Raw genomic sequence first — 14,856 nt, forward strand, 5'->3', positions numbered from 1 at the left:
CAGGATACCGCGAGTTTGTGCGGCACATAGAGCAGATGTTCGACGCGAATATAACCTTCGAGCACGAGTTTTTCTTCGACACGAACTCCTCGAAGAGTCTGGCGGACGTGGGCGAGGAGATACTCCAGGATATCAACGAGCGACTGACGCCGCTCCTCCTCCTGCAGGACTTTGTGAACACCCTTTGCTGGGTCATGGTGCTCTCTGTGTTCTTTAAGTAGGCAAGAACTTCGCCATCTTACTAGTCCAATGTGGGTGATGCTGTAATTGTTCCCACCAGAGCCATCATCTTCTACTTGCGCTACATGCACAGCCGGCAGTTTCAGAACGTGTTCATGACGAATATCCTGAGTGACATCGACAAACGGCACGGAAAGCGCGGATATAATCACCTGCTGCCCCTTCAACGGCTTGAAAGGTCGAAGTACATGAAGGTGGGGTTCAGTGTTTCTCAAAGGACTTTCTGGAATCTAGACACACCATTTCATTGCAGCTCACCAGCCTTCGCCTGACCCTGTTCGAGTTCCTGTCGCTCGTGGAAAACGCCTGCTTCATGGTGACCACCTGCCTGCAGCTGTTCGCGCTCTGCTTCCTGGACTACGGACTCTTCTGGCTGCTGGCCACGATGTCCTTTCACGGCCACCAGGAGGCCGGGCTGGAGGTGCCCGCCTACATCGACCTGCAGATCAAGGGCGGGGGCTATGTGGCCGACATCATGCGGGGGTCGCCAATGCCTTTCGCCCATTGACGCAGAAGAGCGTCCTGGACACCAATCCCTGCCTGCCGCTGCCCGTGCAGCCCGACTATGTGAAGTACGCCCTCATACTGCTGCTCTGCCTGTTCGCCTGGCTCATCCTGCTGGCCGAGCCGTACGTGCTGCGCACCCGCCATCTCATCATGGCCTACTTTTACCCGGCGCGAGCCAAGGAAAGGGCCTTGTTCCTTTACAACAAGATCTCCGAGGACAGAGGCAAGCGAGAGTATGCATTGCATTAGTGTGGTTCTAATGGTGTTTCTGCAGCAACCATCTTCAAGATGGTCCGTCGCAGGAAGCGAAACGAGTTCAATCACAGGCGGGATGTGCAGTTGCTCGGATGGGTGACCTGGCTGGAAAACATATTCTCCTGCTTGGTCAGTTGGTGCTGCTGCTGCTGCCGCTGCTGTCAGAGCAGCGAGAAGTGCACCATATGCAGCAAGCCCTTGACTGCGTGAGTATCTCAAACCGCTCTGCGCACGTTGCTTATCGCGGGCCTCACAATCACGTATCCGTTTCCGCATCAGGTCGAATCGGAACCCCTGCGACACGCCGGGCTGCAAGGGGATCTTTTGCGATGCGTGCTTCAACAGGTCTCTCAATAAGTGCTGCCTGTGCAACCGGCCGTTGGACTACGGCGATTTCTCAGACGTTTCCGAAGTGGAGTGAGTAAGAACCAGGTTGAGAAACCCCCGCTGAGCTGATTGCTTTCTTCGTGCAGCGACTCGTCGGACTTCTCCGAAAAGGTATCGTTCAGAGAGGAGCGCTACAGGGAGATTTGCGGGCAACAAAGCCGTCGAAGGAAAAGGTAAATTAAACCTTAGGGCACTCCGGATCCACAAGTCGGATATGCAGGAATAAATTCCCAACACAAGATTGCCATTTGACCGGTCGAAAATATATTACTCTGGGTGAGTGATACCATGAAGATGGCTCTTTATACTTGCTAGTTTAAGGAAATCTAAGGTGAACGAATGTTCCAGTTAAAGTGCAATCCCAGTGACCCGGGAAAGTCTCCACTTAGGCTTCAGAATCTCAACGATTTCGATGATTCGCAACTTTTTATTGGCAGCCACATCATCGTCGCCGCCGCTGTCATTATTGCTGATTCGATAGAGCCGGCAACGCGTTCGTTTGCCTTTGTCATGGCTGCAGTGGAGTGGCGGCTTCTGTGGGCTCGTTTGTCTCCTTGTCAGCGCTGTGATTGTCCGATGGGCAATAGCACTTTGTTTTAAATTTGTGCAGCCCCGTGCCCTCCTCCGTTGTCCGTTGTCCGTTGTCGAGAGTCCTGCTCTTGGGACTCTTTGGCATTGTCGTCGAGCATGTGGGCTGCAATTAAATGTTCATTAAACGCGACAGCAGCGGCGGGCCGCAGATTGTTTCCCAGCAATTAATGCTGCAACGTCGGCCGGTCGGCCGTTCGGCCGGGCCAAGGATCGCGCCATTGCGCCATTGATGATGACATCCAGCAGTGTTTCAGTGGTCCCTTCCCCATCGTCCCATTTCTGCTTTATTTCTCTTTGGGAATGTGCTGTGTAATTTACGGCCATCGAATGCGGTGGTCTCTCTTTATTTACGATCCCCGAGTTTTGACATTTACTTCGTTGCTTTTTGTCAGTTCTCCTGGGCCGAAACTGTAGCATGCCGTAGACCGTAGATCGGGGCATTTGTGGTCATCTCATTGGCTACGACCCTCCTGCCCGCTTCTTTTGTTTGGGCTCTTGTTCCCTTTATGGCTGTTTAATAAATTCCCCCTCCTCCCGTCTGCGGCTTCCATTTGCCATGCTAATGTGTGCACAAGTGTTTATTCGTTATTTAACACCCGCTGACCTCTGGTCGCCGATCGCCGGACTCTCCCTGCTGACCCCTATTTAATACAATACAACCGAATCCCATTCTGGCCACCATGGTTGACACTTAGCCACACACACGCACACTCACAATCGAGGCAAACTCGAGCCAAACTCGAGGCGATGAACGGAGCTCATCTCGCCTAAGCTGAGTAACTATTTGGACTGATTGTTCTGCCAGCACAGCGCAGGTAAAAGACGGCCCGTCTTGACGGTCGGATGGTATCGGCTTACCTTGTCGTCCCGGAGCAGTCTTGTCTGACATTCGATCGCTCGCGCGGAACTGATGATCCGACAGAGCAATCCGTTATGCTCGCTCCGACGATGGCATTTTTCGTTAGTTAGTTTGTGAGCGGGCTTCTGAGCTTCTGTGTCGATGAACTCTTTTAGAAGCCGAGGAGCTGAGGATACAGTGTGAAAAAGACGAAGGAAGTGCAAAGCGAGCTGTGCGGGGTGGGGTTTCAGGAATTCTCAGAGTTGATTTTAGAGCTCCAGAGTTTCGAGTTGTTCGCTTTTGCATGTTCTTTATTTCAACGAACCAAATCCAGTGAAATCTAGAAAAAGGCTCTCTTGTCGGGGTAGCCGAAGAAGCCGATGCTCTTCAGCTCCATGAGCAGCTCGTGGTCGTTGCCGACGGCCTTGAAGATGGCCTTCTCCAACTCGTCGTACTGGAAGTGGGGCGAGAAGGGCATGTCGTTGAGGGCGTTGAAGAGCGTGTTGCCGCGCTCGTTGCCGATGACCAGGGTGCGTCCGCAGTGGGAGAACCTGCAACAGAGGATCCAAGATCATTTATCGTCTGTGGAACAACGGGTTAGCTGACTCACCGGGCCACCGTGTTGAAGGAGGAGTCCATCTTGTGCTTGGACATGGGTCGCAGCAAGTTGCGCCGGAAGTCCCAGACGTTGGCGGTCTCCCGGTTCACCGACACAATGATCGTCGAGTGGGTGGGGCTCCACTTGGCCCAGTGCACCGGGGTCATCTCGTCCTGCAGCTCGAGCAGGGGTCGCGTGATCCCGTCGATCCAGACGCGCACGAACCTGGAAAGGAAACGAAAGCTGTTCCTGAACGCAGATCTCCCGCTGGAGCAGGTGCCCCACTCACCAGTCGTTGCCGCAGGTGAGAAAGAGCTTCGGCGACCACGGCGAGAACTCCATCACGGTGACGCCCCCGTCGTGGCAGCGCAGCACCTCCAGGTACTGGTGCTGGTAGTTGATGGAGCACTTGTGGATGCAGCCCTCGTCGGTGAGCACGTAGTAGATGTCCTTGTGCAGCGGGTGGGTGGTGAGGCTGAGGCCCTGCGGGTGCCGGTTCGACTCGCAGGGGATGCGCGAGGAGGGCGGCACGAAGATGCCCTCGGGGTGGCCCTCGACGCGCTCCAGCGTCATCTGGGTGAAGCCCAGCAGGAAGGGGCTCTTGATGATGCGGAACCGCGTCACGGAGCCGTCCTGCGAGAGGCTGAGGAAGGGGTCGATGTCCTCCTCCTCGTCGTCGGCCACCTGCTTGATCCAGCGGATGGCCACCACGGGCGCCGAGCCGGGCGAGGTGCTGCGCTGCGAGACGGCGACGGGCATGTCCTGCAGGCTGCTCACGTCCCGCACCTCGACGCCGCCGTCGTAGAGCCCGATGGCCAGCAGGCTGGGCAGGAAGGGCGAGAAACTGATGGCCGTCACCGGCACGTCGTAGTAGTAGGCCCGCTCCGGCTCGCCCGGGTTCTTCACGCTCCACAGGAAGACGCTGCCCGAGGTGGGCACGCGCTGCGAGGAGAAGGAGTACAGGCCGTAGGCCACGGCCAGGATGTCGCCGTTGCTGCGGCAGAAGTCGATGTCGCTGACCGCCTTGCGCTCGTTCTTGCTGGGCTCCGGCACCAGCCGGAAGAGCAGGTTCAGCGAGTAGACGTACTCGGCCTCCGCGTTCCAGCGCTCCACCTGGTCGAAGTTGCGGAAGCGCCGCATCCCCGCCTCGTTATTGTTGCTCGAGAGGGTGCGGCCCATGTACATGACGGCGTTGCGGAACTCGGCGCTCCGGAGCAGCCGCTCGGTCTGGCTGGTCACCTTGTCCTTCTCGGCGACGGCCTCGACCTCGTCCTCCAGGACCTCCCCCTCCTCGGCCTGCGCCGCCAGCGCGGCGGGCAGGTCCTTCACCGAGCCCATCATCGAGGTGGCGTACTCCTTGCTGATGTTGTTCAGCGTGTCGTACATCTCGAAGTTGGACACGTACGAGCTGACCGTCGCCTTGCTGATCAGGATCGTGTTGGCCGCACGCGAGGTGACCAGCACCGTGTCCGTCTGGGCGTCGTTGTCCGAGCGGCGGCGCACCTTGCCCTTGCCGACCGTTAGATACTCGTAGAGCCGGTTGTCCCGCTCCGCCTCCTCGCCCTCCGGCGACCCCTTGGCCACCGTCGTCTGCGGCTGGCTGTGCAGCTCGAAGAGCTCCGACTTGCGCAGCGTGATCTTCACGAAGGAGCGGGTGTACGGCCTCGGCACGTAGGCCAGCTCCCTCGCCTCCACGGTGCTGTAGGGCTCCCAGTTGATGGTCTCGTAAATGATCTGGGTGGAGACCGTGAGGCTGCCAGGAAGCCACAAGGGAGATGCCACCGACTCACCCCGTTCATCAGGTCGTCGATGGAGAGCTTGTTGCCGCCGATGCCCGCCCGCATGCTGGAGCGAGTCCGGGATCTCGGCTGGCTCTGGGACATCATCGTGGTGAAGTTCGTCACCTGGTGCAGCACGTTCAGGTTGTACTTCATGAACAGCTCCACGTAGGCCTCGTTGAGGATCGGCTTGGGCGTCATGTCCACCTCCTCGTCGTCGACTTTCTCCGCCACCTGGGGATCGCTGTCTTTAGCAGGAGATCTAGTGGCACTAGTTAAGAGATCACCTTGATCTGGGATCGGTACTGCAAGTCGGCCTGGGTCTCCGCCATGTAGTGGTGCATGCCGTCCTTCTTCTTCGGCTTCCCCTCCTCGCCGGGCGCCTGGGGAACCTGCACCGACTTCTTCTTCGGGTCGACTTCAATGGCACTCGACTGATGGCCGCCGCATGGAGAGGGATGGAGGGGGAGGGAGAGGATCTTCAGTGCTGGCTGGTTTTGCACCGACCACTTACCTTGTACATGCTGCCATTGTCCTGGCTCATAGATCCCTCCCTCAGTGACATGGACATGGTTTATGTTTCGACCTTGTAATCTTTGTAATCTTTGGATTTCGACTGACTTTTCAAACGATTTATGTGGGTTGAGGGTATCTTTTGGGGGCTATGTTTGAGACGTATATCATGGACTTCTCGGTTACTGTAAAGATGTTGGTTTTATTTAGATCTTAACAAGATTCATTTGAATGACACTTTATTTGCTTTCGAATTTGCTGCTTAATTTTATTTAATTTGAGGTGCTCAAGGAACGCTTACTGCCAACTTTCCCCTCTCAGGAAGGGAAGCACATTCTAATCAATCCCAGAAGAACCAAGAGAAGCCTTCATAATTTTAAATAATCGTTGCGTTACGTCCCTTCCGCCATCCCATATCAGGAGCATTCTCCGGCTCTCTGCTTCCGTATCCGCTCTCAGCCGCTCTGCAGAGCTTCCCCTGCGCCTGCTCGCCAGATAATGGCGAGATAAAGTTGGCACTTGGGCCGGAGCACCCGCCCACACCAAGCCCAATGAGCACAACCACCCCCGGGGGGCGAAGGACGACCGGCTCCCTTTTGAAGGTTGAAAGTGCGAATCAGTAACAGTTGAACTTGCCAGCGGAGCAAACCTGGTTCACACCCGCGTCCGTATCACTCTCTCGATTTTTTTTTGGTAAATATCGTTCGGTTCGGTTTCGCTTTCCCAAGGTGTTGCTGCCAGTTTGTGTGTCCCACAGCAGACATGAGATAAATTGCAGCAGCCACTAAATTGCCAAGTCGCAACTGCAGCCACAACTAGAGTGCAGCGTCAAATGGAGTGCCAAAGTGAAAACCGAGTACCAGAAAACTCAATTAGGAATGTGGCAAGAGCCAAAGCCCAGCCGCTGCTGGAAGGCGAACCGCAAACGCCTTGTCCGCCGGTCTTGTCCAAACAGCAGCCGCTGAAGCTGAAGCAACCACATCAACAACAACAACAACAACACTCGCCACACTCGCCGCAGTACGTCATAAATTCAGTGGCGATGCACGCCAAGGCGACCACGGCGAACTTCCTCTCGGGCGGCACTCTGCACCGGGTGAAAAGTGCGCAGGTACGTGCGAAGGTACATACACCATATCCATATCCATCGTATATCCATCGGACCGGCATTATCATCACCGCCGAGCGCAGTCAGGCGAAGTTAAGCGAACTGAACGTGACGCTAATTGGAAGGTTAACCCAGTCGACAGGAATGGACATTGATATCCGAATGGGAGTCGTGTGCGCGCTCCTTTTTGACCGCCACTCGCGAGGTGGGCTCGAAGATTTTACATATGTAGCTTCCATAGGAAAGATCGAAAAATATAAATAGAAATTATGAAACAAAAATTATGAGTAGAAGTTCAATAATTTTTATCACGAAAGCATATTTCTTGGAGTATCGAGTTTATTTGGCTTTTCGGCTCGCCGAAGCTAGCTTTCTTTCTGGGTACTTCTGGTTCGATAATGATACGCTTTTCGTGTTTTATTTAATCGCATCTTTATCACTGAGAGATGTTGCGTTTAGTAAGAGCTGCAATACAAAAGAATTGCTTCCCATAGTGAGAGATACCATTTACCAATCTTATCCGCAAAACAAGCCATCGTGCACTTCAACCATGATTGCTCGAACAGCCCTCTTCAATATAACATACACTCGCATATTGCGTGGTCAAAACATTGTTCGCAGACGAGATACAGATACAGGGATACGGATACGGATACATACAGATTGTGGATACGCAGGGTGCGTAGCGAGTACTGTTTTTGCCGGCTATTTGGTTGTTTGGCAATGTGGCTATGTGGCCACCGGGTCCAGGTGCAGCTCGTCTCAATGGTCTCAATGGAGGCTGCCGAGAGGAGGCCGCATGCGTGCAGAGAGGAGTGCGCGATGTTGGGTAAACACAACCACGAGTAGGCGGAGCTGGTAGTTGGAAGCTGGGAGCAGGGAGCAGGAGTTGGGAGTTGGGAGCTGGGAGCTGGGTGGACCGACCTCCAGTCGTGACGAAACAAACGTCAGGGATCTGGCTACGGCTGCTGACTGCCTGATTCCCGCGAAGAGCGAGGGACGTGCGGCGGTGGTGGCTTCTGTGCGAGTCACGTCATTCATCAGATGCTCCATGATGCGAAACAAATATTTACGGGGGTGGCAGCCGGGCTGCGGAAGGGGTGGGTGGGTCTCTGGGTGGTCCCCGAGTGGAAGGATGGTGCCAAGATGTGGCCATCTATCGGAAGATGATGGAGTGGAGCCGCTCTCCAGACTGCATATTGAACTTCTTGAGGAGGCGGCACTTGACTACTAGAAACCGCTCGAAGTCAGAACTTCAACCCAACAGAAACTTTCCCTTCGGCTTCGCTGGCAGTCGCTTCTTGATTCCTTCTTGACTCGACTTGCCTTTGCCGCACACCGCATCCCCTGTTTGCTTTCGATTTTGTTTTTTATCCCCCGAAAGTGCTCTGATTCGATTTTCCAATGCCAACGTGGGCATGGAAGTGCCGTCGTCCTTGCCGTGTCATGAACTTGCCCGCAATCGAACCCCCCGAACCCACCGAGGGTGGTTCTTACCGACCCGCCACCCAACAAAGCTCACGGAGAGTGAATGTTTTCCGGCTTTGGGAACAGAACTCTGTTTGTCAGCGCTTCGTGCTGAATTTATCTGAGAGCCAGCAGGCGCTCGTCTTTGAGAGCCAGTCGGCGGTCCTTCCTGGCCTGGTCCTTCGACTCGTTGCCGTTTGTTTTGCTCTGCAGCATCTCGAGGGGTTAATCAACCTTCTGTCCCCTGCAGCTCGCAAAAAGATGTGCGCAATTCAGGTTTGTTGTCCTGGGGAGGCACTGGCCATAGAACGGCCACAAAAGGATGGAAGACTATTTAGGATCTGACTTCTCACTCCTGAGTGCGTGGAGGTGTCCGCTTTGTGTTCCATGATAAACTTTAGAATATAACTTGGGCTAAGTTAAGGCGAAGCATCTAGCTTGGATAGATGGGACATACTTTTTGTATTAACCCATCTTAATCCTTTCCACCGCCTGGTTAGTTCCCTTTCGCTTCTGTCCAAATTGCTGTGGCCAAAATGTTAATTTGTGTTGCACGTTTTATTGTTGCAACCGTTTTCGTTTTCGACGATTGGGTAGCGTGGATTTTGTGTTTGTGAGTGGCGCTTTAGTGATTTATGAATTTATTTAATGGCAATTGGCGAGGCGAGCCAAAGTGCTTTTGGCTTCAGCTGGCCGAGCGGAGCGGTCATTGAGCCTCGGAGCCACTTCATACGCCTCGTACGCTTCATACGCGGCTGGGAATTGAAATGCAGGGAGGCAGATTCAGTTTTCAGTTGCGGATTGCAGTGCCAGTAGTTCACAGTTACTGGTGCCAGTCGATGGCGCCAACATATTTTGCTGTCGCATTCAAATTATGAGCTCTGACTGCGACTCTGACATTGGCTATGAAAATTATGCATAAATCGTTGCCTCTGCCAGCAGCAGAAGCAGTTAAAAGCAGCGCAAAAAGCAAAAAGACCGAATGAGAGGCCGGTTGACCAAACGCAGAGCCAGCGGAGAATAAACAACGAATAAAGAAAGTGGAAAGCCGGGAAAGCCGGGAAAGCGAGCTGAGAAAAGTGAAGAATTTATGTGTACGTGCTGGAAATTCCTTAATTTGTTACCCGAGGAACAAACAGTAGAATTATTTGTGTGTTTACCTGTGGCGGCTTTTCTTCCCGTTTCTCTGGCTAGCTAAACAAATTTTCCTGTCACGTGACGGCAGCTGAAATACCTCGAGATACAGCCGAAAAATACACACAGTTCCATGTTCCAGAACTTCGGCAACATGCCGACATGCAACCGCCAGCTCACAACTTTTGATTACATAATTGTCTTGGCTTAAGGGGTTATATCCAGTTGCGAGGCCAAAAAAATGAGCTTTTTTGAAAATTATTTTTGGAGAGGCAATTTATTGTATGAATACGTAATATATATGAAAAGATAGGTCATTATTTCTAGTTTTAGAATATATTTAAAAAAAAAAAAAATTTTGGACTCCGTCGGTCCTGTAGAGGATCTCCCGAGGGTCCACTTCAAAAAAAGGTTTTGCGGTGAGCAAAATTTCTCCGGTCCAAATTATCTGAATTGCAAAAAACCAAAAGGATTACGTAAAGAATAGACAAATGCTGGTAATGAGACTTGTGATTTTCAAAATTTTGATTTTTGACAAAATGGCGGCTTCCCAAACATAAAACTTTGTTTTTGGCACAAAAATTTCAACTTTGAAGTGGCTAAAAAAATCGAAGTTTTTGTCGGAGCCGAAATTCCAAGTTTCATTACCTGAAAAAAATATCTAAGAAGAGAATGTGAAAGTTTCAAGTCAATCGGACAAGCCGTCTCTGAGAAATTTTGCTCACCGACTTTGAAGACATAGTTTCGAGAAAAACGCATTTAAAGTTTTGGCTACTAGTTGAACTACATGGGAGACGTCTTTACAAATACACTGATTACTCCAATACTATTTACCGGAATACTTTGAAATTTTCAGATAATCTTCTTAGATATATATACATTCAAAATAGGCAAAAAAAAAAATTTCGATTTTTTCAAAATCGCAACTGGATATAACCCCTTAATAAGCCGTTGATGCAGAAGGAAAATCCAGGGAAAATCATGGGAACTCAGGAGGCGTCAGGGATCGTTTAACCCAGCTGCCGTAGATATTTTCCCAGTTCCCAGCTCCCAGCTCCCAGTTGCCATGCTAATCAGCACTGTCAACCGCCGAGATACACACACTCACACAGAGAAAGATAATTCCGCCAAAGAAAGATACTTCGGGATAGCCAATCTATCTGATTCCCAGCGCCCGGAAAAAATATGTCGCGCATTCTCGTCGCCCGTTTTTTCACTCCTCTGAAGTTTAATTAATTTATGCAGCTCGGCCAGATCTTCCAGTGCAGATTAAAGCGTTGCGGCATTTAATAAATGGCTCATAAACTATGTAAAAGCGGAGCAGTGGAGATTTATGGGGGGAAACTGGAGGAGGTGGTGGAAGAAGTGTGTACCTTAGGATGGGCCGCCGTAAATGCGTATTTAGTGAATAGCGGCGATAAGCCTATTGTATCTCAGTATCGCAGCGAAAGCCATCATCATCGTTCGGTGATTATCATCGATCTATGAATACTTTTTGATCGGGGCATTTCACATCCGAAATTCTGCCTTCACGCTGACCCATTAAACCAAATATGTCAGATGGCGTCGTTAATGTTCGCATTGAAGATCGTTTGGGGTATTCCGACGGAATCTTTGGCCATCGGGGTCGCCCACGTTTTGGCCCCGTCTTTCCATTCGGCGTCTCCTCAGGTTGGGCATCTGCATTTATTTCTGTCCACGCTTTGACCTTATAAATCCGAGGGGTTGGGGCCACTGCAGATAGATAGATAGATAGATGGCGGACGAGGAGAACACACCAAATTCGTTGGATCCATAAACTTTCCAAAAATCTAAACATAAATTTTTGATTTACGCAACGCTTGGAAAGCGGAAGGGGGAAAGATTTGTTGATTTATCTGACTAATTTCAACAGCCATCAAGTAATTTGGATCTCAAACAAATTGGAATTGGCAGCTATATAGCTGTATAGTTCCGCATATATGCACAAGTCGGCCGCTGAGACTTTCCGAATGTTCGCGTGAAGTGGAAAAGAGGAAAACATTTTTATGGAGCAATTATAAATTGAAGTATGCTGTAAATTCGGAAAAAACTAACAAGCTCATAGATCGACTCAATGGGGTTAAAGGGGCTTGTAACTCAATTCGGATTTTATTAATGCTTTCACAAAGAAAGAAAAACGTGTCATTTTCTTTAATGTAAATGAATTGATCTGGTGTTAAGTAGGTTTCGATATGATAGAGAGTGTTTTTGGTTTTGTGGATTCTGGAAATAATCTTATCCCAAGGGAATGGATTCAACCTAAAGACTTACTGTATATGTTTATCAGAGGATTTAACTTTTAAGCCTTCATAAAAGAAATCACAAAATTAAGCCGAAAAACTTGTAAAGCCCCTAAGGTTGAGCAATTCCACAGTAATCTTTTGCACAACAATTCAGTGGACAAACAACGTCTGTCAGATGTACGGAGTATCTTTTTGGAATTCCTCAGAAAGATCTCCACAAATTTGCACAGCGATTTGCGTCTCTCCTTGTTCTGATGATGATGATCTATTTGCACAAGTGAGTTTTTCGCCATGAAGAGTGCGCGTTTGTTCCATTTTCCATATAATCTATAAATGCACTGACAACATTTGAATTTATGGCACTCGGGAAAACATTTGCCACAGAGAGTTCCCCTGTTGCTGTGGGGCGGCAAATACGCAAGTAAGTGCAAGTATCCAGTGTTGATATAACCCACAGCGAATCTAATCTTATCGCTTCGGCTTTCAGACGTACTTTCATACGAGTTAGATATTTGCAAAATAAAATGTCAACATGTTCAGCACACGTGATAAGATAAGGCCCAAGGCATTCCGCCCACGGTCTTTGTTTTTGCCTGTTTTTCCGTGGAGTTATTCGCACTAAATTGTGCAATCGACTATATTTAGACCGGCGGCCCTTCTCGCACTGTTCTCGCGTGTTATAAATAAACTTTTGTTTACTAAAATCCCCGATAGTGGGCAAATCCAAATGAGTTTCCCCCAACATGCGCGCCAGGAAATCCATCATATTTGGAGTCCGCTAATGGACGACGATGTTGATAGCATGTGATGATGGCCCGATGATTGATTTATTTACACCAATGATGCTGCTCCTCATCGGCGATGCATGACAAGTTCTGTTTCTGGTGTCGCCACCTCAGCCACTCGCTTGCGAAACTTAACATCGGCAACCACCGGCCCCGGTGGGTCTATTTCACCTACTTTGGCCTGACTGATAAAGCGGACAGTGGAGGGGCTTTCATGCCGGCATTCCTCGTTACTCACTCCTGAACTTCCGCCCTCCAGTTTGACGTCAGTGCCTTGACATTGTACTCCCGATTTGGTTTCCAAATCGAACGCGCTGCATTTCAAAATCCACTTCGCGTACGTTAGGCAAGGTAGAAGCAATGTAGCAAGGTATTGGATTAGTTCGGCATTTCCAATGCAGATTGTTGTCACAGGTTGTTGATCGCCGAAACCGAAAATAATGCAAAATGTAACATTTTAGTTATTAAAATCGACCCCCACCCAATTGAAGTATTTAAATCCAGTTCGTTTAGGAATTCCATTACAAATGTTTAGAGGTATGTCAAAGTACCCGAGATATGGCTCCTGGAATCGCTGATACCTTGTAACTCAGTCCAGAACTTCCGCCCTCCAGCTTAACGGCAGCGCCTTGACATTGTACTCCCAATTTGGTTTCCAAATCGAACGCAACGCAAGGTAGTAAGGTATTGGATCAGTTCGGCATTACCAATGCAAATTGTTGTCATTGGTTGCTGATCGCCGAAATTGTATTGCAACATAGCTCGAATTGAGGGTATCCAACGACGAAAGTATTATACAATTTTACATTTAAGGTATATTGAGTTCAAGGAATTAATTACCCAACCATCCTTTAACTCCTTCCCCCCAGCCTCTTCCAACTTTATTTTTAAATGCTACAGTTCCCTAACTTGGCTGACTCTCAGGCCGAACGTTTACTGCTGGCATTGTCTTTTTAGGATCTAAAATTCTTTCTGGCCTGATGACTTGGAGAAATTTTCAGTCTTTTTGTTTACAACAGCAATCATCGGCCTGCAGTCATGAAAACGGGGCAGCGTGCATCGAGTGGAAACCCGAGAGGAAAATCTATGAACCTCTCGTCTTCGGCTAGAGTTTGTTGTTCTTGCGCCTGGGCAGGCAAAGAGGCAAAGTCTGTCTGCTGTCTGCCTGAGCATTCCGAGAAGCACTTCACTCGGTGGCGGGAACCCGAAAGGAATCCGCAGCGAACACTTTCGCAGGCCTGGCCACTAAATCTGTTGAGTCTGTGTGTTCCCTTGTTTGTTTCGCAAAGTGACTCGGAATTGGGTTAGCATTTAGTGCCGTCTCAGCGGAAAGTACAAACGGAGCAAGTCGGCAGAAGGTTGCAATGTGTGCGCACTTCGTTCAGTGAGCGGGCCCTGGTCATCAATGAATGTTTATGGCTCTTCCCCGACCTCCTCCTCCTCAAAGAAGGCGACAGAAGGCGCGGATTTGATTACCGAGCGAGGTCGGCTCTTGCGGTAATTGGGTTGGCCCTTCTGGAAACACTCGGCAGGAGGTCCACTCGGCACAGAAGAACCTCTCCCGAGAACCAAATACTCCACGGCTTCTGTTACGCGGACTCGAGGCGAAGACGACTTCATTATAAGAGAGTCAGCACTATCGGGTGTCGTCGTTTAACATTTGCCCGCCATCGAAAGTTGATTTTCGTGTTTCGCCTCCCTTCCCGCAATCGGAATTCTCGGGAAAGTGTTGCAAGCTCTGTTGTAAGCATGGGTTTTCGAGGCAAGCACTTCAAGTGACAACCACACGAACAATGTACGCAATCCAGCAGCAGATAAAGATACATTGGTTTACTTCCCCTCCTGACATTGCCACTTCACGAGTACACAATTTTTGGCGCGTAGCTGCAATCAATGCTGTTTTTTATCTCACGGATGCCTCTGCCAGAGTTTCGAGATTTGCCAGATGTGGAGCAGTTTCCTTTCGGCGACTGTGGGAAGGACCCATGCCAAGATCCGACTGGGTGAAACGCTCATCCAATTGCCTTCTGACCTTGGCCCAAAGTTGAGCTGGCGCCAGGATCTGTGCCTCCTTCCGACACCATTATCCAGGATCCCCCTTCAACAGCACTTGTTAAAATTTCTCCACAAGGGTTGCTATCATTTTTTCAGCATTTCAGTTTTGCAAGTTTCCCAGCAGATCTTCCGATCGAAGCCCCTCCAACCAGTTGCTCTTACACAGCACTTCAAATTGCTGCAGCCAGTCAGGGAACTTGACTCCTTTCTGTGGGCTCCAGGAACGGAGCTGGGCAACCTCCCCTCGGCATCGGGAGTCTTCATCGAGACGGAGCAGCCATAACTTGTGCTGCCCATATACGAAATGGGCTCCCTTTGTTTTCAGTTTTCTGTGTT

The 14,856-nt window shown here is 50.4% G+C and overlaps 3 protein-coding genes across 6 annotated transcripts in view; 2 read left to right on the forward strand and 1 right to left on the reverse strand.

The window, feature by feature from the left end:
* The window catches only part of LOC108099052 (DC-STAMP domain-containing protein 2), a 29,493-nt gene that overhangs the window by 995 nt on the left and 13,642 nt on the right, over window positions 1-14,856 (forward strand). Inside the window, 7 exon segments of the mRNA XM_017202315.2 lie at window positions 4-217; window positions 281-434; window positions 494-722; window positions 725-970; window positions 1,022-1,208; window positions 1,282-1,419; window positions 1,476-1,665. Coding sequence (XP_017057804.2) covers window positions 4-217; window positions 281-434; window positions 494-722; window positions 725-970; window positions 1,022-1,208; window positions 1,282-1,419; window positions 1,476-1,566 — 1,259 coding nt within the window. The 3' untranslated portion in view covers window positions 1,567-1,665.
* LOC108099050 (dynein axonemal intermediate chain 4) lies at window positions 3,109-7,864 on the reverse strand. 2 transcript variants are annotated; one of them, XM_043207836.1, is made up of 7 exons: window positions 7,476-7,864; window positions 5,709-5,892; window positions 5,482-5,628; window positions 5,207-5,428; window positions 3,706-5,150; window positions 3,429-3,641; window positions 3,109-3,369 (listed from the first exon to the last, which is right to left on the reverse strand). In XM_043207836.1, the coding sequence occupies exons 2-7, from the start codon at window positions 5,763-5,765 to the stop codon at window positions 3,159-3,161; spliced, it is 2,295 nt and encodes a 764-aa protein (XP_043063771.1). In that variant the 5' UTR covers window positions 5,766-5,892; window positions 7,476-7,864; the 3' UTR covers window positions 3,109-3,158. The 2 variants fall into 2 exon arrangements, with proteins under 2 accessions (XP_043063771.1, XP_017057803.1); XM_017202314.2 differs by lacking the exon at window positions 7,476-7,864 and having other exon boundaries at window positions 5,709-6,125.
* Window positions 6,327-14,856, forward strand: part of LOC108099049 (breast cancer anti-estrogen resistance protein 1) — a 30,734-nt gene continuing 22,204 nt past the window's right edge. For 2 of the 3 annotated variants that reach the window (XM_017202308.2, XM_017202311.2), the window contains exon 1: window positions 6,327-6,830. In XM_017202308.2, the coding sequence (XP_017057797.1) occupies window positions 6,540-6,830 (291 nt within the window). In that variant the 5' untranslated portion in view covers window positions 6,327-6,539. The remainder of the gene's footprint in view (window positions 6,831-14,856) is intronic. The other variant, XM_017202309.2, reaches the window with a different exon arrangement.

Source organism: Drosophila ficusphila, unplaced genomic scaffold, assembly GCF_018152265.1.
Source record: "Drosophila ficusphila isolate 14025-0441.05 unplaced genomic scaffold, ASM1815226v1 contig_288, whole genome shotgun sequence".
In the NCBI taxonomy this organism is placed as follows: domain Eukaryota; kingdom Metazoa; phylum Arthropoda; class Insecta; order Diptera; family Drosophilidae; genus Drosophila; species Drosophila ficusphila.